Below are 21,548 nucleotides of genomic sequence, written 5' to 3' on the forward strand. Positions count from 1 at the left end.
AACCTGGGCACAAACGTGTAGAGCCGATGAAAAATCTAATTGTTCCATTGTTGGATATGGTAGATATAAATTCTGATCTATTTTGATCACTGTCAGAGTCTAAGTGTTAAACAAAAAACTATTTAAGAGATAATTGTCTAACCTGCCTCCTTCAAGCCACTGCAATATATGAGCAGCTCAGCCTATCTTCTGACCATAAAGCAAAACTATTCAAATGAAGGGTTTGGCCTGATGATTATCCTCAGCCTAGAAGACTCAACAACCATAATAAGGAAATGGAAGAAGATCAACAGTCATACCCTCTGAAGACCAGTTTCTTAATAATGACTCATGACCATCATTTTTAAAAGACTAATATTAGCAAGAAAAAAGCCGGAAGTTAGATGTTTATTTACTTAACTAAAAATATTTAGCTTCTTCTAAAAAGGGAATTCTAAAGCATCACATATAATGTAGTTTATGATAAATGATCATCACAGTCTGCCTAATTTAACCAATGATAAATTACTAACTCCAATAAATGTCTTTAATAAAAAAGCCCAGAAACAGAATATTCTACAAATTGACTTAACTATAAAACTAAGATAAATTCCTTTTTGAAATGGTTTCTATTAAAATTTTTTAATTAACAAAAGCAAATACCTGCAAGAATTCAAGAACCCAAATTTTACCTTAAAAGGAAATTCTGCAATATGCTACAACATGGATGAACCTTGAGAACATTATGCTGATATGTCTGTCACAAAAAGACAAATACTGTATGATTCCACTTACATGAAGTACTTAGAGTACTCAAAATTATAAAGACAAACCGTATCATGGTGGTTGGTTGCCAGGGGCTGGGGGAGGGGAGAACGGGGACTTACTGTTTAATAGATATAGTATCAACTGTACAAAATGAAGGTACGGGGACGGATACTGGTGATGGCTGCACAATAGTGTTAATATACTTAATACCACTCAAGTATACACTTAAATGGCGGCAAATTTATGTTATGTATACTTTACCACAATAAGAAAAAAGAAAAAAAAAGAAAAAAGTTTTAAATGATCTAAAAATTTAAATCCTTGAAGGTGTTTTTCCTACTATTTCTATTATTTCAGACTGCACTCTACCATATGAAGAATGTAGGGTGCAGAGCCAGTCTAAAATCTTCCAGGAAATATCATTCTAAATGAGTCAGAAGCACTCAGGCTATGACATACTAAATACAATTAAGACACTTGATGTGTACTAGATGATCTCTCCTCATTGCATAATTCTAGCCCTTGTTTCCACTGATAAATACGTTACATCATAGCCAAATGTATGTAGCATAAGGACAACAAACAATTGGATAAGTATAAAATACCAAATATTTCCTCTTTCCTCTAGCTTAGAAACAAATGAGTAATTATGAGTTGCTGTAGATTCCTGGAGTTTCCATGCAACTTTTTAGCACTACCAGTACACCAGCATTTCTACTTATGCCTTGCTTTCCCAACATGGGAGGTAGAGATAGTTCTAATAGGGCCCAGGACTTCCCATTCTATTAATTTATGGAAATGTAAACCTCTAATTTCTGTCTAAAAACAAGTGATTTCTAAATGCAGTACCTACTTCCACATATCTTAACTACTAAACATTAGGCAGAAACAGCCAATAATTCAATCTATTAGAAGTGACAAATAAGGGGCACCCGAGTGGCTCAGTCGGTTAAGCACCTGCCTTAAGATGCTCATCGGGGAGTCTGCTTCCCCCTCTTTCTCTGCCCCTCCCCCACAGCTCACACTCTCTTCTCTATAAAAAATGAACAAATAAACCTTTTTTAAAGAGTGACAAATAGGGGCGCCTGGGTGGCTCAGTCGTTAAGCGTCTGCCTTCAGCCCAGGGTGTGATCCCCGGGTTCTGGGATCGAGCCCCACATCAGGCTCCCTGCTCTGCTGGGAGCCTGCCTCTTCCTCTCCCACTCCCCCTGCTTGTGTTCCCTCTCTTGCTGGTTGTCTCTCTCTCTGTCAAATAAATAAATAAAATCTTAAAAAGAAAAAAAAAGTGACAAATAAGGGCACCTCATGGCTCAGTCAGTTGGGCATCTGCCTTTGGTTCAGGTCGTGATCCCACGGTCCTGGGATCAAGTCCCGCATCGGGCTCCCTGCTCAGCAGGGAGTCTGCTTCTCCCTCTCCCTCTGAACCTCTGCCTGCTTGTGTTCTCTCTCGTTCTTAAATAAATAAATAAAATATATTTTTTTAAAAAGTGAAAAATAGGGGCACCTGGGTGGTTCAGCTGGTTAAGAGACTGCCTTTGGCTCAGATCATGATCAGGGGGTCCCAGAATCGAGTCCCGCGTCTGGCTCTCTGCTCAGCAGGGAGTCTGCTTCTCCCTCTGATACTCCCTCCTCTTGTGCTCACTCTCTCAAAAAAATAAAATCTTTAAAAAACAGTGATAAATTTAAAATATTTATATTTTAAACTTTTTAAAGATTTATTTATTTGAGAGTGAGTGAGTGTGAGCAGGGGGAGGGGCAGAAGGAGAAAATCTTTAAGCAGACTCCCTGCTGAGCATGGAGTCCAACATGCAGCTCAATTTCACCATCCATGAGATCATGACCTGAGCCAAAACCAAGAGTCGGGTGCTTAACTGACTGAGCCACCCAGCTGCCCTACATTTTCAACTTTTAAGGAAAAATGATTCAGAGAAAATGTTAAAATCTTAATACAAGAAAATATTGCTAATACCTAGAGCTACCCACATTCAATATAATAAAGTAGCCAGTAGACACAATTTAAAAAATCAATTTAAAACCTATAATTGGGGGGTGCCTGGGTCACTCAGTCAGTTAAGTGTCTGTCTTCGGCTCAGGTCACGATCCCAGGGTCCTGGTACCAAGCCCCCAAGTCAGGCTCCCTGCTCAGCGGGGACTCTGTTTCTCCCTCTCCCGCTCCCCCTGCTTGTGCTCTCTCTCTGTCAAATAAATAAATAAAATCTTAAAAACAAAACTATAATCAGTTTGTGGCAAATGTCAATTTAGAGTTCATTCTTAAAAAAAAATTTTCATTCTTATTAACTAAGGTACAATTTTCTAGCATCTAAGGCTCTCTTCAGTTAAGGACTTTTATTCGTAGATGTAAAAAACAAGAAATTTCCTTTTTAAAATGCAGTGGCAGCAGTATGGTAAATTAAAAACAAAACAGGGGCGCCTGGGTGGCACAGCGGTTAAATGTCTGCCTTCGGCTCAGGGCGTGATCCCGGCGTTATGGGATCGAGCCCCACATCAGGCTCCTCCGCTATGAGCCTGCTGCTTCGTCTCCCACTCCCCCTGCTTGTGTTCCCTCTCTCGCTGGCTGTCTCTATCTCTGTCAAATAAATAAATAAAATCTTTAAAAATAAATAAATAAATAAATAAATAAAAACTATAATCAGTTTGTGGCAAATGTCAATTAATTTCATCATCTGTAAAATAAAGATAATATGTGCCCACTTTATAGAGATGTTTTGAGGATTAAATAGACAAAATACTTACCGATGATAGGCTTCTCGCCGATACTTTTTCAGGGCATGTTTATCCATGTTAGCAGGCATATCCGCTGCATTCTGTAACCGATCACTCCAGGAGGTTGTCATTTTATTTCAATTGTATGATGAATTCTAGAAAAGAAAATCAGTAATTTAGTGGCTTAATACTGGTATCTATTTACTGTTAAAAATTTTTTTTTTAATTAGAAACTCTAGGGGCGCCAGGGTGGCTCAGTTGGTTAAGCGTCTGACTCTTTATTTCAGCTCAGGTCATGATTTCAGGGTCATGAAATCGAGCCCAGCATCAGGCTCTGTGCTGAGCGAGGAGCCTGCTTCAGATTCTCTCTCTCTCCTACCTCAGTACCCATTCCCTAGCACATTCTCTAAAAAAAAAAACAAAAAACAAAAAACACACGCGAGCGCAAAAGATCTGATGTTTCATCAATAAAGATACACAGATGCCAAATAAGTACATGAAATGATGCTCAACATCATTTATCATCGGGAAATGCAAATTACCACCACAGTAAGATTCTACTATGTGGGGGCGCCTGGGTGACTCAGTTGTTATGTGTCTGCCTTTGGTTGAGGTCATGATCCCATGGTCCTGGGCTCTGGAGCCCCACTTCGGGCTCCCTGCTCAGCAGGGAGTCTGCTTCTCCCTCTGCCTGCTGCTCCCCTACCTGTGCTCTGTCAAATATATAAATAAAATCTTAAAAAAAAAAAAAAAGATTCCGCTACATGCCTGTTAGAATGTTTAATTTTAAGAAGACTGACCATGACAAACTTGGTGAGGAAACAGAGCAACGAGACCTCTAATACACCACTGGTAAAACTAAAAATGGTACAAGCACTTTGGAAAAGTTTACTATTTCTTTAAAAGTTAAACATATATTTAACTTTATGTCCCAACCATTCTACTCCTAAGTAATTATCCAAGAGAAATGGAAGCATATATTCACGTAAAGACATACACAAATATTCATAGCAACTTTGTTTGTAACAGCCATAAACTAAAAACAACCCAAATGTCTCTGAACAGGTGAATGGATAAACTGTAGTACGTCCATACAATGGAATACTTCTTTGCAATAAAAAGGAATGAACTACTCATAGCACGAATAAATCTCAAAATTATGCTGAGTGAAAGCATACAAGATTGCATACTATATAATCCTGTTTACATAAAATTCTATAAGTGCAAACTAACCTATAGTGACGGAAATAAGATCAGTGGTTGCGGAGGGGGAAGTAGTAAGGCAAAGAGGGACCCAGGAAACTTTTGGGAGGGATATGTTCATTACCTTAATTATGGTGATCGTTTCACGAGTATATACATGTCAAAACTTATTGTACACTCTCAATTTGTGTAGTTTATTGTATGTATTTATACCTCAGTGAAACGTTTTTGAAAGTCAGACTTTTTCTTTCCTTAAAAATTAGAGGTAGTAATTACCCTAAGAAAGATTTCCCATGTATTTTAATTTTTTATTACTTTTTATTACTTCCTACAAATTATTTGTAGGAAAAATTCAAAGCACTTTCTTGGGTCATTCATGGACTAAACAAAATATATTTTATTTTGAAAATTCAAGTCACACACTCCCAGCAAAGACAACATAAAACTTTAGGGGCGTCTGGGTGGCTAAGTCTGTTAAGCCTCTACCTTCAGCTCAGGTCATGATCTCAGGGTCCTGGGATGGAGCCCCATGTTGGGCTTCCCTGCTCAATAGGGAGTCTGCTTCTCCCTCTCCCTCTGCCCCTCCCCCTGCTTGTACATGCACTCTCTTTCTCTAACAAGTAAAATCTTAAAAAAAAAACAAACTAAAATGTAAACATAAATGATTATCACTAACATGGGATAAAACGTGCCATGAAGTCTATATAGTTATGTGAAGGTAAGGGGTAAGATTTTCTTAAATCATCATCTTCAAACAATTCCTCGCATGACAATTTTACTATGATCTTATCTAACACATTTTAACCCTGTATGACAGACTTTTGAACTCTAGCCACAGGATTAATCTAATGTTTAACTATTTTTCATAGTAATATTAAAAGTAAAGATGAAGATGGGCGCCTGGGTGGCTCAGTTGGTTGAGCGTCTCCCTTTGGCTTGGGTCGTGATCACAGGATCCTGGGATCGAGTCCCACATCGGGCTCCCTGCTCCTTGGGGAGCCTGCTTCTCCCTCTGCCTCTCTCTCTCTTATGAATAGATAAATAAAATCTTAAAAAAAAAAAAAAGTAAAGATGAAGATGCTTTATCATCTGGCCAAAATAAGAGATTTCTATTAAGTAGGTAAATATTTCATTTGTCACCTGTTTAAGGGTCAAGCTTAAGAGGAGTTTCTTTCAGTAAGGTACAGCAATGACTAATACTGAATAAAAACTCAATTTTAATTCCTTTCAAACAATACGGTACAGTTAGAAAATTCTTTGTTTCAACATAAAATATACAGCCTGAAGAGTAACAAGTGAAATGAGCTTTCAAGCATTTGAAATACTGTAGTTTCACACTTAAAAAATATTTCATAGGCAAAACATACTCGGTTCCTTTCACCACTAATGTCACCCTCCCCCCACCTCAAAAAGGGAAACGAGCTGCCCCAACAGCTCCAGGCAACTGCTAAAAACAGGAAGCAAAGAATAACTGAAACTGCAGGATAAACCTGGTTAGCAAAACCATTTTAAACGTTTCAGGTCACATCAGTAATTCACTTGGAAAGGAGCAGCACTTAAGGGGCACCTGGGTGGCTCAGTCAGTTCATCATGTGCCTTCAGCTCAGGTCATGATCCCAGAGTCCTGGGATCAAGCCCGGCTTTGGGCCATGCTCTCTCTCAAATAAATACAATCTTTAAAAAAGAAAAAAAAGGAATAGCACTTAAACATATCATGTAGCACAAGTCTATCTGGCAAAGTGTTTTATACTGTATATTGAATCAAATACTCATTTTTCAACAGATAAGTATGTCAATATAGATAATGGGGTAATGATAACAGTACGTAAATATGAACTCTCAGTGTTTTACTAAACTTCACCGAATTTATTGTTTGAAATAGAAAACCTGACATTGTTAAGTTTTATAATCAACCATTCTAAGAACACTGCCCTGAAACTTGAATGAAAAGGATAATTTTGAATGGATTCTTCAAATCTTCTCACCAGTGTGAAATTTATTTTAATCCTCATAAATACAAACTTCGTTGCATATTACACATATTAAACTAGTTTACAGAAAAAGAAGAGTTAAAGCTACATCTTCCATTTGTAGGGCCTGGTACTGAACTAAGTAGACACATTATGTTTGTGTATGTGTATGCACACATGTGTAAAGTAATAAAATTACTTTATTATAGTTGACTTTTTAAAAACATTTCCAGGTGCCTGGGTGGTTCAGTCGGGTTAAGTGTTTGTCTTCGGCTCAGGTCATGATCCCAGGGACCTGGGATGGAGTCCCATGTCAGGCTCCCTGCTCCGCAAGGAGTCTGCTTCTCATTCGGAATCTCCTCTTCTATCTCCCGATCTCTCAACAACAACAACAACAACAACAACAAAAACAAAAACAAACAAAACCTAAAAAATTTTTTTAAATAAAATAAATAAATAAATAAAATTTCCTTTGTGGGGTACCTGGGTAGCTCAGTTGGTTAAGTGTCTGCCTTTGGCTCAGGTCATGATTCCAAGGTCCTGGGATGGAGTCCCACATGGGGCTCCCTGCTCAGCGGGAGTCTGCTTCTCCCTCTCCCACTGCCCCTCCTCCCGCTTAAGAGCACTCTCTCGCGCGCTCTCAAATAATCTTTAAAAAAAATTTCCTTTGTTGTGATACAAAATAATTCATATGACCTTGTTTTCACTCTTGCGTTCTAACAACTCGGTAACAGCTTTAAATGTACAATCTATATAATTAACACAGGTTATATATGAACTATCAGGTATGTTGAACCAAAAGAATACTGACAATACGGACTATACAATAAGACTTACCAGTTAGTGCTGTGGACCATTTCTCCCAAAAGGAAAATGCACATATGTACAGTCACCTTTACCAGCTGATGCAGACAGTAAGGAAGAGGTATCTGTTTGATAAGTGGGAACATTTTACACAGAGCCCTTGATAACCCTATTCCTTGACCAATGAGCAAGTAAAACCAAGAAAATATAGTGGTCAGTTATTTTTAACAGTATGTGCAGCTTAGGGTCCCCTTTGTAACATAACCACAAACAAACTAACTAATAAATACATTCCCTAGAAAACAAGGGAAGTCAGATCCAGGTCTAGATTAATTCCTCTAACAATACTGCTGAAAATCTAAATCATAGTATCTATTGTTAATAGCACAAGGGGCCAAGGGCTGGCTGCCCCAAGATGGGCCACTTTGGTATGAACACTGTTTTGAGTTAAAAGCAGTCAAAACTCAGCAGATTCAGGAAAAGCTCTTTACCTCCCCCTCAACTGCCTGCTTGTACCAAGAAGAGAACTATTAACAGAGATTCCCCTACCTAAGACACATATACATAAGGCAATCTTTGTTTTCCAACCATTTCTTCTCATCTTCCTGCTAATGGTCTTTCTGCCCTTTGTATCCTCAGGCCCTTACCCCTTTTCCTCAGCTCACATAAGAATCATGTTGCCTGTCTCTGGAATTTCCATGTCTCTGAGGATTCCTCTTATGTATGCTATTAAATTTGATTTTCTCCTGCTAATCTGTCTCATGTCAATTTGATTCTTAGTCCAGCTAGGACTTTGAAGGGCAGAGAAAATTCCTCCTTCCCGACAACAGTGTCATTTCTAATCCAAAGGACAGCGCTTTGTAACAAACTATAGCTCTGAAAGTATTTTTGTAGCTTTTGTTCCTTCTAATCATAAAAGTAATACATAGAAGAAAATAATCACATAAAGCATTTTAAGATGTAGTAGTCAATTTTTCCCCAAGAGGGAGACTCTTTAAAACTGTTATGTAGGGGCGCCTGGGTGGCACAGAGGTTAAGCGTCTGCCTTCGGCTCAGGGCGTGATCCCGGCGTTATGGGATCGAGCCCCACATCAGGCTCCTCTGCTATGAGCCTGCTTCTTCCTCTCCCACTCCCCCTGCTTGTGTTCCCTCTCTCACTGGCTGTCTCTATCTCTGTCAAATAAATAAATTAAAAATCTTTAAAAAACAAAACTGTGTTAAATGTTTCATTACCCTCTTGCCTTTTGAATAGTTCATGACAGTTTTTTGTTCATTTTTTATTCCATTAGTTTCATTCAGTTCTATCATTTGCCCTCAGTTGCGCTATACACTCCTGTAAAAGGCCAGCATTCATACTTGGCACACCAAGTGATACAGCTAACAAATTCCAACTAATAAACTCACACATACTATTTGCTATCCTCTTACCCTTTTTTTTAAGATTTTATTTATTTGACAGAGAGAGAGCGCCCGCACAAGCAGAGGGGTTGGCAGTCTCCCTGCTGAGAAGGAGCCTGACACAGGACTCAATCCCGGGACCCTGGGATCATGACCTGAGCCGAAGGCAGACGCTTTAACCAACTGAGCCACCCAGGAATCCCTATTTTTCTTTTTTTTGCACATTAGCACTTCCAGACATGATATATTTTGACAGAGTCAGACACTTTCTCTAAAATGTAAGCTCCATAAGGGCAAGACTTGTTTTGTTTGCTGCTGCAACCCCAGCTCCTTTAACAGCAGACTTGGTACAGACAGGCAGAAACAAATGGAACTCCTAAAACTCTACACTTGGAGGTCTTTGCTTTTTAGAAGCTAATTCTCGTAAGCCTGAAAATTCAAGAATATTGCACAAGTTCCTTTTAATGCTCTAAATGAGTCTTTGTGAAATCTTACTTTTGGTTCAGAAACACAAGATTCTTGGCTTGATTAATGTAATATTTTGCTAACATTTCGACATCAGGCCTTGGAACAAAAGGTTCCTTGTTTTCTGATGGAGAATAACAAAACTGAGAAGAGATCTTGTCAAGTGGGAAATGCAGTACCTGTTGCCTTGACAATTTGTTTTTCTTCAAGCAATAACATGCTCTAATCTCTAGTCTGAAACTAATTGGAAAATACAAATTTATTTCATATGTTCCTGAAGTTCGTAAACATATACAAAAGAGACCTGAATTTTGTTAGTTCTCCTCAACATTCTACTGCTGCTACTCCTAGAATTCTGTTACCTCAGCCCTATCACACAGAATGCTATATATCTGCTCTATATCAGCATATGAAGGTTGCTTCTAACTGAATGTTTTAAGTAATACAAGACCTTCAACGATAACATGGTCATTGACACAAAGAACAAGCATGTAAAGAAAACATTTTAAATGAATGGGCTTGAGGATATGTAGTATGCCATCTATTTCTTCAATATATTGCTATAATTAACTATGGTCTTTCAAAAGCATAAAGGTAATGAAGCCTAACAGTTTTTACATTCAGCCAATATAAAATACCTTGCACCTTCAGTAATGGTTCCTGAATATTCTTTAAAAAAAGGAGGTAAAGGGGCGCCTGGGTGGCACAGCGGTTAAGCGTCTGCCTTCGGCTCAGGGCGTGATCCCGGCGTTATGGGATCGAGCCCCACATCGGGCTCTTCTGCTATGAGCCTGCTTCTTCCTCTCCCACTCCCCCTGCTTGTGTTCCCTCTCTCACTGGCTGTCTCTATCTCTGTTGAATAAATAAATAAAATCTTTAAAAAAAAATAAATAAATAAAATAAAATAAAATAAAAAAGGAGGTAAAAAAAAAATCTGTCTGATTTCAAAATGAACTAATTATTTTACTGATGAGTTCCTGGTGTACCATTCAACTTTGCTTTACCTATTATCTTTCCTCTCACAAAATAAAAAAAAATAATAAAAATCAGAAAGTCAGAAATATTCACCACAGTATTTCCACTTTTTGGTTTATAAAATCACATTTATGGATTATTCTACTTATTCAGTAAAAATTCAGAGATATGTGTAAGTTCAATGCCCTAATAACAGTAATTTAACAGCTAACATTTACTAAGTGTTCACCTTTTTCATTTATTATTTTAAGCACTATACATATTTTATCTGACTTCTCACAACCATGTGAGTTAGGTGCTATTATCTTTGTCATACAAAGAAGAAAACAGCATACTGAAGTTCAATAATTTGACTAAGGTCATAGAATTATACTTGTGATGAAGAGTGTAGATTCTAGAGTCACACTGCCTGGGTTCAAAACCTGCCTCTAACTAATTAGCTCTATGACTGAGCAAATTACACACTTGCTTCAGTTTCTTCCACTCCAAAATGGTCAGAGTTGGAACAAAGATTCAATACATTAATAAGTGCAAGGTGCTAAGAACAATGGCTGATACATAGTGCTTAATAAATTACTTATAATGCTAGAGCTTACATTGTTTAACATTTGCAGCCTCTGCACCATGTAGAACAGTATCCACCCCCCAATCTGTGGTTTCCCTTTCCATGGCTTCAGTTACCCATGGTCAACTGCAGTCCCCAGAAGCAGATGATCTTCCTTCTCCTGCATAGTCAGAAGGTCGATAGTAGCTTAAGGTTACGTCACCATGCCTATGTCATTCACTTCACTTCATCTCAGCACATAGACATTTTATCATCTCATGTCATTACAAGAAGGGGGAGGACAGTACAAGAAGATAATGAAAGAGACTACATTCATATGACTTTTATTATAGTTTTGTTCCACAAAACAACTGGCCTGGGCTCTTCAAATATATATTATGAAAACAAACAAAAAGCTGGACGTGCTGTGGATTAAAAGTAATTACAGAGACATGGCAACTAAATGCAATTCATGATCTTTGACTAGATCCAGGACCAAGGGTTAGATTGGAGAAAAACTATAAAGTTCTTTCTTGGGGGGAGCAGCAGTGCCTGGGTGGCTCAGTTGGTTAAGCGTCTGAGTCTTGATCTCAGGTTGGCGAGTTCAAGCCCTGCACTGAGCTCCACACCTAGGCTACTTATATTAAAAAAAAAAAAAAAAAAAGTCATTACTGGGGGCAACCGTGAAACTTTTAATATGTACCAGATATTAGATAACAATGTTACCTCCATGTTAAACATGTAGTTTTGTAGGACATCTTTGTTTTTAGGATATTCAAGTAGATCTGTTGAGGAATGAAGTATCATGATGTCTGCAATTAACTTTTTTTTTTTTTTTTAGGTGAAAGGTTTAAAACTGTGTTATACTGATTAGATATACGCATCTTTTTTAGAACTTTTTTTTTTTTTTTTTACTATTAACATATAATGTATTATTTGTTTCAGGGGTACGGGTCTGTGATTCATCAGTCTTACACAATACACAGTGCTCACAACACATGCCCTCCCCAATGTCTATCACCCAGTTACCCCATCTCTCCCACCCCCCTCCACTCCAGCAACCCTCAGTTTTCTGAGATTAGGAGTCTCTTATAGTTTGTCTCCCCTTTGGTTTCTTCTTGTTTCATTTTTTCCTCCCCTCCCTCCCACCCCCGTGATCCTCTGCCTTCTTTCTCAAATTCCACATGTGAGTGAGATCACATGATAATTGTCTTCCTCTGATTACTTATTCTGCTTAGCATAATACCTTCTAGTTCCATCCACGTTGTTGCAAATGGCAAGATTTCATTTTTGATGGCTGCATAGTATTCCACTTGCAACTTACTTTTAAATGATTCAGGAAAAAAAACGTATAAATGAAAGATAAATGTAGCAATGTTAACTGGTGAATCCAGATGAAAGGTAAATTCACTGAACTATTATTGCACTTTTTTTGTATTGAAATTTTGCCAATAGTTGAAATAAAAATGTAAAAGTTCTGCACAACGAGAGACTAAACACTGAGAAAATATTTGCTACACCATAATTGAGAGGATTAGTAAATAAAGAGAGCTATGGACTAATGATGGAAAACCAAGCAAGCCAATAGAAGTCTATAAATACAATTTACAGAAAAGGAAATCTTATAATATACAGATGTAAAGAAGCTCAACCTCACTTATGATCAGGGGAAAGCAAATTAAAATGAAATTTGATTTCGTTTTAAAATTTTAAAGTCTAGACAGTGTTTGTGAGGATATTGCAAAATGGGAACTCTCATAACCTGCTGTTGATTATTTAGTATTTTGGAAAATAATTTGGCATTATCTAATAAAGTTGGAAGATCTTCATACTCTACAACCTAAAATTTTCCTAAGCTAAGAATTCTCTCACACATGTAAACAACATGACAATCCAAGAATGTTTATGCTTCATTAATAGCAAAAAAAAAAAAAAAAAAATCAGAAACACCTAAAAATCCACAAACTGGTTTATTCATATAATACAACACTATAGAGCAATGAAAATGAGCTAAAGACTTATCAAAACATAGACACACACTATAAACAATGTTGGGGTGCCTAGGTGTCTCAAACACCTGACTCTTGATTTCAGCTCAGGTCATGATCTCAGGATCCTGGGATTGAGCCCTGAGTTGGGCTTTGCACTCATCCAGGAGTGTGCTTGAGGATTCTCTCTCCCTCGGCCCCCTCCCACTCTCCTGCTTTCTCTCAAATAAATATATCTTTAAAAAATAATGTAGGGGTGCCTGGGTGGCTCAGTCAATCAAGCATCTGCCTTTGGCTCAGGTCATGATCTCAGAGCCCTGAGATTAAGCCCTGCATTGGGCTCCCTGCTCAGCAGGGAGTCTGCATCTCCCTCTGTCCCTCCCCCTCCATGCTCTGTATTGCTTGCTTGTTCTCTAACAAATTAATAAATTTTTTTTAAATGTTTAACAACAACAACAAAAATGTTGCAAAATCATATGTATAATGTATTAAATAAGAGTGTATGTACTGGGGCGCCTGGGTGGCTAAGTCGTTAAGCGTCTGCCTTCGGCTTAGGACATGATCCTGGAGTCCTGGAATTGAGCCCCACATCAGGCTCCTCCACTGGGAGCCTGCTTCTTCCTCTCCCACTCCCCCTGCCTGTGTTCCCTCTCTCGCTGGCTGTCTCTCTTTGTCAAATAAATAAATAAAATCTTAAAAAAAAAAAAAAAGTGTACTAGGGACACCTGGGTGGCTCAGTTGGTTAAGCATCCGACTTGATCTCAGCTCAGGTCTTGATCTCAGGGTTGTGAGTGCAAGCCCCGTACTGGGGTCCAGGATGGGCTTGGAGTCTACTTAAAAAATAAAAAAAAAGTGGGGAGGCTGGGTGGCTCAGTTGGTTAAGCATCTGCCTTTGACTCAGGTCATAATCCCAGGGTCCTGGGATCAAGCCCTGCATCGGGCTCCATGCTCAACCGGAAGCCTGCTTCTGCTTCTCCCTCTCCCTCTGCCTCTGCCTGCCACTTCCCCAAATAAATCAATAAAATCTTTAAAAAAAAAAAAAAAGAGTGGTGCCTGGGTGGCATAGCGGTTAAGCGTCTGCCTTCGGCTCAGGGCGTGATCCCGGCGTTGTGGGATCGAGCCCCACATCAGGCTCCTACACTATGAGCCTGCTTCTTCCTCTCCCACTCCCCCTGCTTGTGTTCCCTCTCTCGCTGGCTGTCTCTATCTCTATCGAATAAATAAATAAAATCTTTAAAAAAAAATTAAAAAATTAAAAAAAAAGATACAAAAGGTAGGAACAAATAGTTCAACACTCTCCAAGCCAATTTAATCCTTCTGATTCTGGTGTGTTTTTTTTAAATATTTTATTTATTTATTTGAGAGAGAGAGAGAGAGAGGGAACACAAGCTGGGTGAGTGGGAGCAGAAGCAGGCTTACCGCCAAGCAGGGAGCCCAATGCAGGGCTTGATGCGGGGCTTGATCCCAGGATGCCAGAATCATGACCCGAGACCAAGGCAGATGCTTAATGACTGAGCCACCCAGGCGCCCCAATCCTTCTGATTCTGTAATCCACCTAAAAAGAGGGCAGTTTTGCTGCTCTGCTGGCAATTTTGCTATTTTTATTGGTTTTTATTGGCTTGTTGCTAAAGCTGTTTTCCATTTAAGAACGAAAGACACCTGGGGGGCTCAGTCAGTTCATCTGCTTTCTGCTCATGTCATGATCCCAGGGTTCTGAGATCAAGTCCCACATCGGGGTCCCCCTTCAGTGGGAAGTCCACGTCTCCCTCTGCCCCTCCCCCCTGCTTATGCGTGGGCGTGTTCTCTGTGTCAAATAAATAAATAAAACCTTAAAAAGAAAAAAATGAACAGCCACTGCAAACTCTGGTAACCAGTCATAGAACACAATCAAATTTCAAATAATAAAAAGTCATATAAGATTTACTGTGTCAAATGATAAGAAATTTAGTAATCCATAATAATTTGCAATCAACTTCCTTAAAGCAAAGAACTTTTAGGGGCATGTGGATGGCTCAGTCCATTGAGCATCTGACTCTTGGTTTGAGGTCATGATCTCAGGCTCATGAGACTGAGCCCTGCACTGGGCTACCCACTCAGCAGGGAGTCTGCTCCGGAGTCTCTCTCTCTAGCCCTCGCCCTCTGCCCCTCCCCCCATTCAACCACTCATAGATTTTCTCTCTCTAGAATAAACGAATCTTTTAAAGCAAAGACCTTTCTTACTTAACGTCTGAACCTAAAAAACAAAACAGGGGCGCCTGGGTGGCACAGCGGTTAAGTGTCTGCCTCCGGCTCAGGGCGTGATCCTGGCGTTATGGGATCGAGCCCCACATCAGGCTCCTCCGCTATGAGCCTGCTTCTTCCTCTCCCACTCCCCCTGCCTGTGTTCCCTCTCTCGCTGGCTGTCTCTATCTCTGTTGAATAAATAAATAAAATCTTTAAAAAAAATAAAAATAAAAATAAATTAAAAAAAAAAAACACCAATCAGTCATTAAAAAAGGTTATCCTGGGGCACCTTGGTGGCTCAGTGGGTTAAGCATCTGCCTTCAACTCAGGTCATGATCCTGGGGTCCTGGGATAGAGCCCCATGTCAGGCTCTCAGCTCAGCAGGGAGCCTGCTTTTCCCTCTCCCCAACTCTCCCTCGTGCTCTCTCTCGCTCTCTCAAATAAATAAACAAAACCTTAAAAAAAAAAAAAACTTATCTTACTTCATTAATTGTGCTCTATCTTCAAGAAATCCACATAGCCTATCTTGTAAACAGCTTACCAGAAATTCTGTCCCTAGCTTTATCTCATACTATTACTCTACCACATACTTTTAGTGAGAACAACCTATTCATTAAACCCTCATTATATCCATTTTTGCATCTTCTTACTCTCATGTCACCATCTTGTTTTTCTGATCCCACCAACACGCAGTAACGTCCCCCACTTTGAACAAAAAATGCAAGAGTTAACATTTATAGAGAATTGAAGGTATGCCAGTACTGCTTCAATGGAATTATCCCATTTAATCCACACGACCCTGTGAAATTTGTTCTATTTTCCCCTTTTTCGTGGTTAGAGAAACTAAGTGAGGCCCTCTATGCTCTCCAAGGTTGCATGGATGGTAAGCTGCAAGCCAGGTCTCAAACCCAGACTCCAAAAGCCACACCCTCAAACATATGTGATGCTATCTCCTGGCTCAAAGTATTGACTGCCTTTACTGCTCAAATGTCACTGAACATATGCCCTGTGATATTTAACATTTTGTGTTCACAGATGTTGTCTAAGTGGCTCAAAATACTACATTCCTTGAACAAAAATTTACTGAGAGCCTGTATGCCAGGCATTGTTGACTACTTGGTCTAAAAGCATGTTACAGAGCCTCTACAAACGAATTGTAGATGAATTCTTCAGATACATGGACATCCCAGAAATGTGGGTAAATGAAAATTAAAAATATGTACATAGCAACTGAAACTACATAAAAACTATGTTTAAATAGGAATTGGAAAAGAACACAGTCATAAATAGTATGATAAAGTTGGGGTTTGTTTTTTGTTCTTTTGCTATTTCATTGAATTAAGCTTTTTGTTAAGAGAGCTAAGCAATGAAAAGACGTATTTAGGAAAAAAGCCACACCTTAAGTGCTTTCTTTCTCCCATAAAACAGCAAGAACAGCCTAGAGACAGATGAATGAACATCCCTCCTCTTAACATTCCACCGTAATTTGGCTTTCTTTAGGAAGATACACCTGATGTCAGTAGTAAGGCTTGCAGATACTACAAGTAAATCTCTCTCTCTGTAAATCTTCCTACAATTATAAACTTTTGGAAACTTGTAGCTAATTGTAAATTTTCATATAATGGAATCAAATATTAGAACTGAAAGAAACCAGGGCAGCTGGGCGGCTCAGGCCCTTAAATGTATGCCTCTGGCTCAGGTCATGATCCCAGCGTCCTGGAATTGAGTCCTGGAATCAAGTCCCACTTCGGGCTTGCTCAGTGGGGAGCCTGTTTCTCTCTCTACCTGCCCCTCCCCCTGCTCATGTGCTCTCTGACAAATAAATAAAATCTTCCCCAAAAACCAAAACAAAACAAAAAACCTGAAAGAAACCTTGCAGAACATCTCCTTCAGCCCTCTCATTTTACGGACTGGTTACTAAATTCTAAAATCTAAATTCTAGGTTAATGAGAGTAAATGCAGCAATAACCTGTAAGAGCTGAAACTGTAGTGGCTTATTATTGCAAAAGAAATGCATTTCAGAAATAAAGTCTGTGTGTGCTAGCATCAGCCCATCATGTAGACCCCTGATTTTAGTTACTAACTAGCTGTGTCTTATTGAACTTAACTTCTACAGGCCTGGATGTCTTCATCTGGATAAATTCTAATCATTGTTGAAAACTGTCCCAGTAGGGACTCCTAGCTGGCTCAGCGTACAGCATGCGGCTCTTGATCTCCGAGTTGTGAGATGGAGCCCCACATTGGGCGTGAAGCCTATTTAAATAAAATTAAATGAAGGAAAAAAAAGTGTCGTGGTAAATACCTAAAAAGACCTCAATCACATTAAGTTTCCATGGTAAACGGTACTGTTTCAACATTCTTCCTTTCAGGTTACAGTTAGAATTTGCATCCGCTGTCTAAAGAGGCAAAATGAACAGTGTGCAGACATTACAAAACAAGTACAGTTCAATCAAGAACCTGTCTACATTGGACACGCACAGACGCACCCACAGAACCCTATAAAGGTGACTAGTCACTGCAGAGCCCTGTACTTTACAATACATCCCTCAAACGTAAGGGCCCTAAAGCCCACGGCATGGGAAAACAACAAATGACAACACGTTCTACCTACTGCTTTTAAAAGCTGAGGCTTACTGGTGTCAAAACATCCAAACGTTAAGCTTACAACTAATGGTTCGGGCCTCAGCTCTGCATCTCCCCCTCGGCTTTCACCAGCTTCAGGGGTCCCCAGAAAAAAAAAAAAGGGAGGGAGTGGGGGGGCGCCTTGGGTAGCAGAGTCGTTAAGCGTCTGCCTTCGGCTCAGGGCGTGATCCCCGCCTTCCGGGATCGAGTCCCACATCAGGCTCCTCCGCTGGAAGCCTGCTTCTTCCTTTCCCACTCCCCTGCTGTGTTCCCTCTCTCGCTGTCTGCCTCTCTGTCACATAAATAAATAAAATCTTAAAAAAAAAAAAAGGGGGGGGAGTGGGCCGCCACCAGACAGCTGACGCCTGACTTGGGAGCCCTTTGGAAATAACGAGCATGGTTTTTGTGGCGGCTTGCGATTCGATGTGAGCTTTCCAGGAAGTGTTGCAAACGACAAAACTGGCATGTGGGCTAACAAACTGGCAATTTCCTGCGGCTCTGGCGAAAACGCTGTCAACCTCGCCTCCTACCACGGCGGTCCGCTAGTTCCTCGGGGGCCACCCGGAATGCGCAGAGGGTGAGGCCCATGAAGAGGGGCGGAAAGGCTGGCCCTCTGGTGCCGACGGAAGCCGGCGTCGACCGGAAAAAATAAGCAGAACTGAGTGAAGAGGGGCCCGCCTAAGGCGGTATGGGGGCTGCCGCCCGCGTGAAAAAAGCGGGGGGGACAGGACACGGCGAGGCTGGCTCTGAGGAGACGAAGGGCCGCACTCCGAGGGTAAGGCGGGTCCCGGCGAGCCGACCGCAGGGAAACAATGGCGCGAGCGTGACGTGGGGCTGGGGGCGTCGCCGCGGCGCGGAGGTGGGGGCCGCTCTGAGGCGGGGGCCCGCTGGGAATGCGGAGGGCGCCGAGCCGGGAGGCGGCTGCCGAGACCGCGGGCGCGCAGGCGGGCGCTGGGATGGAGGAGAGGGGCCCGAGGGGCGCAGCGGCCCGGGTGGGGCAGGGGCAGGAGGCGGTCCCCGGTCCTAAGTCGCGCGCTCTGCCGCGCACCCTCCCTCCCTTGCCTTCTCGTTCTCCCGCTCGGCAGCTCCCTCCCCGCCCTTCCGCGGGTCCCGCCGCACTCACCAGCCCGCCGCACGGCAGCAATGCCAGCGCGCAACTGCCGCAGCCGCCTAGGCGCGCTCCTTCCCCGCCCCCGCCACCCCGGCACCGCCCCCAGCTCGCGCCCGACCAGGGACCGGCGTGCTGTTCTTTCCCCAGCTCCGCCGCAGAACCGCCGCGACGCTCCCTAGCAGCCCTGCCTTCGGGCGTGCGCCTCCCGCCACCAACAACAGAACAGCAGCTGTTGACGAGCTGTGGGATAAGGCACGTTGACAACCCTTACATGTCTTTTAGGTCTCCATCCCTTGGCCTTGTGCCCGATCCCTCACCAAGGCCCCGGACCACCTTGCCTTGGTGAACACACCGAAGCTTTTCCGGGGCATCCTTTTTCCCAGTCACCGAATCTTCTGGTCAAACGGACCCCTGAGCCCTTCTGGTCCAGACCCCCATACCACGCTTGAATCCCATTGATGGTTAAAAGCACCAGCTTTGGAGTTTGTGAGAACGGGTTGGAATTCCAGTTCCACCACTAAAAATCATGAGACCTTGGGCAAGTTACCTGACCTTACTGTACCAAGTTCCCTCATCTACAATACAGGAACAGATAACAATAGTAGCTAAACCTCATTAGGTATCACAGGATGAAATAATAGAGGGAAGGTCCTCAGCACAGTCCTGGCACACAGCACTCAATAAATGTTAGTTACATCGACCTCAACAAACCCAAAGATTCCCCAGTGACAGAAAGCCCACTATTTCCAGAGCAAGGCATTCCTTGCTCTCAGCAGCTCTGACACCGGTTAGAAAGTGTTTCTGAAACATCCACTCTCTGGCCCAAGTCCTATCCTTGGGAGCCTCAGAGAACAAACAGGTCTAATTTCTCTTTGTCCTTCTACTTATAGATATTTGAAGATTGCTGCCCCAGGTCTTCTGTTATTGAAGACCAATATCTTCCATTACTGGGGAAGGGAAGGTCTTTGTCCTCATTCTCCTCATACACCTAGTAGATTCGAATATGGCTCCTTTAGAGTATATCACCCAAAACAGAACTAAATGTTTGCAGTACCATCAGAGGAAAGCAGTACCCTAACTTCCTCCTTTGTAGGAGTTCCATTCAGGCAATAAAGTTCATGGCATCCACACTATTGACTCATTGAGCTTGCCATCAACAAAACCTCCAAGACTTTTAAATAAGTGCTCTGCTGGAGCATTTCTACCTCTCTTGCGATTTTTGAGCCAACTTCAATTCAGGTCATCTGAGGACAGGCCTTGGACCTCTCACCTACTAGCTTTTCCAGGATATGTGAGGAAAAGGAATAGGAGTTGGAAGTTCGTCTAACACCACGTTTCAACCAAGTGCTTTTGGAAAAAGTTCATGGTTTGTGTCTAAAGACCATGCCACTGAACAAATAACATATATATATGTTATATCTCAACTGAGCAAAATCTCAACTGAGCAAAAAAAATGCATGCATACATGAAAGACTAAAAGGAAATATGTAATTTAATATGTTAGTAGTGTTTTTTTTCTCAGCAATAAGATTCAGGGTAGTTTCTTTTCTTCTTTTTATTTTCCCATAAATTTCCCAGATTTTCTACAACATTTATGCTACTTGTATAATCAAGGACTTTGTTTCCAAAAAAATCAGTAAAAATAACTTTAAAAATCAGGGACATGTAATAACTTTTAAAATTGGGGAACAAGGGGCACCTGGGTGGCTCAGTGCCTTGGGCATCTGCCTTCGGCTCAGGTCATGATCACGGTCGTGGAATCGAGCTCCATGAATCAAGCCCCATATCGGCTCCCTGCCCAGCGGGGAGTCTGCTTCTCCTTCTCCCTCTGACCCTCCTCCTTACTTGTGCCCTCTCTCTCTGTCTCAAATGAATAAATAAAACCTTTTTTAAAAATTGGGATATAAACTTAAGATATAACAGACTAAGAGAAAACATTTGTAATACATAAAATAAAGATTTGTATCTGGAACATACAAAGGACTCTTAACAAATCAATAAGAAAAAAAAATCTACTAGAAAAATGGGCAAATAATATAAATTGGCAATTCACAGAAAGGAAATATAAATTGCTAATAAGCGCACACAAAATGCAATCTCAGTAGTAACCAGGGAAATGGAAATTAAAACTGAGATTGGGGGGCGCCTGGGTGGCACAGCGGTTAAGCGTCTGCCTTCGGCTCAGGGCGTGATCCTGGCGTTATGGGATCGAGCCCCACATCAGGCTCCTCTGCTATGAGCCTGCTTCTTCCTCTCCCACTCCCCCTGCTTGTGTTCCCTCTCTCGCTGGCTGTCTCTATCTCTGTCGAATAAATAAATAAAATCTTTAAAAAAAAAAAAAACTGAGATTGGAAACAATTTTCAATCTTCATAATATCAGAAGAATATAAATTGGCACAGCCACTTTAGAGGGCAGTAGGAGAACATCTATTAAATCTGTGTCTCAGCAATGCCACTTCTAGTTATCTACCATACTCCATGTACATATGGAGGTGTGTATAAGGAGAATTACTGATATTTTTTTTTTCCTTTTAAAGTTTTTTTTTTAAAGATTTTATTTATTCGTTTGACAGAGAGAGAGACAGCCAGCGAGAGAGGGAACACAGGCAGGGGGAATGGGAGAGGAAGAAGCAGGCTCCCAGCAGAGGAGCCTGACATGGGACTCGATCCCAGGACTCTGGGATCACGCCCTGGGCAGAAGGCAGACGCTTAATGACTGAGCCACCCAGGCGCCCCAATGATATTGTTAATAAAGAAACTTTGGAATCAGCCTA

The 21,548-nt window shown here is 41.2% G+C and overlaps 1 protein-coding gene across 3 annotated transcripts in view; it reads right to left on the reverse strand.

Annotated features, from left to right (window-relative positions):
• The window catches only part of NT5C2 (5'-nucleotidase, cytosolic II), an 81,144-nt gene extending 62,285 nt beyond the window's left edge, over nt 1–18,859 (reverse strand). For 2 of the 3 annotated variants that reach the window (XM_034663206.1, XM_034663204.1), the window contains exons 1-2: nt 18,787–18,859; nt 3,502–3,626 (exon numbers count right to left, since the gene is read on the reverse strand). In XM_034663206.1, coding sequence (XP_034519097.1) covers nt 3,502–3,602 — 101 coding nt within the window. In that variant the 5' untranslated portion in view covers nt 3,603–3,626; nt 18,787–18,859. Of the gene's footprint in view, nt 1–3,501; nt 3,627–7,481; nt 8,505–18,786 lie in introns of those variants that run through there. The other variant, XM_034663205.1, reaches the window with a different exon arrangement.
• Nucleotides 18,860–21,548: the final 2,689 nt, after the last annotated feature.

Source organism: Ailuropoda melanoleuca, chromosome 6 (assembly GCF_002007445.2).
Source record: "Ailuropoda melanoleuca isolate Jingjing chromosome 6, ASM200744v2, whole genome shotgun sequence".
Classification (NCBI taxonomy): Eukaryota; Metazoa; Chordata; class Mammalia; order Carnivora; family Ursidae; genus Ailuropoda; species Ailuropoda melanoleuca.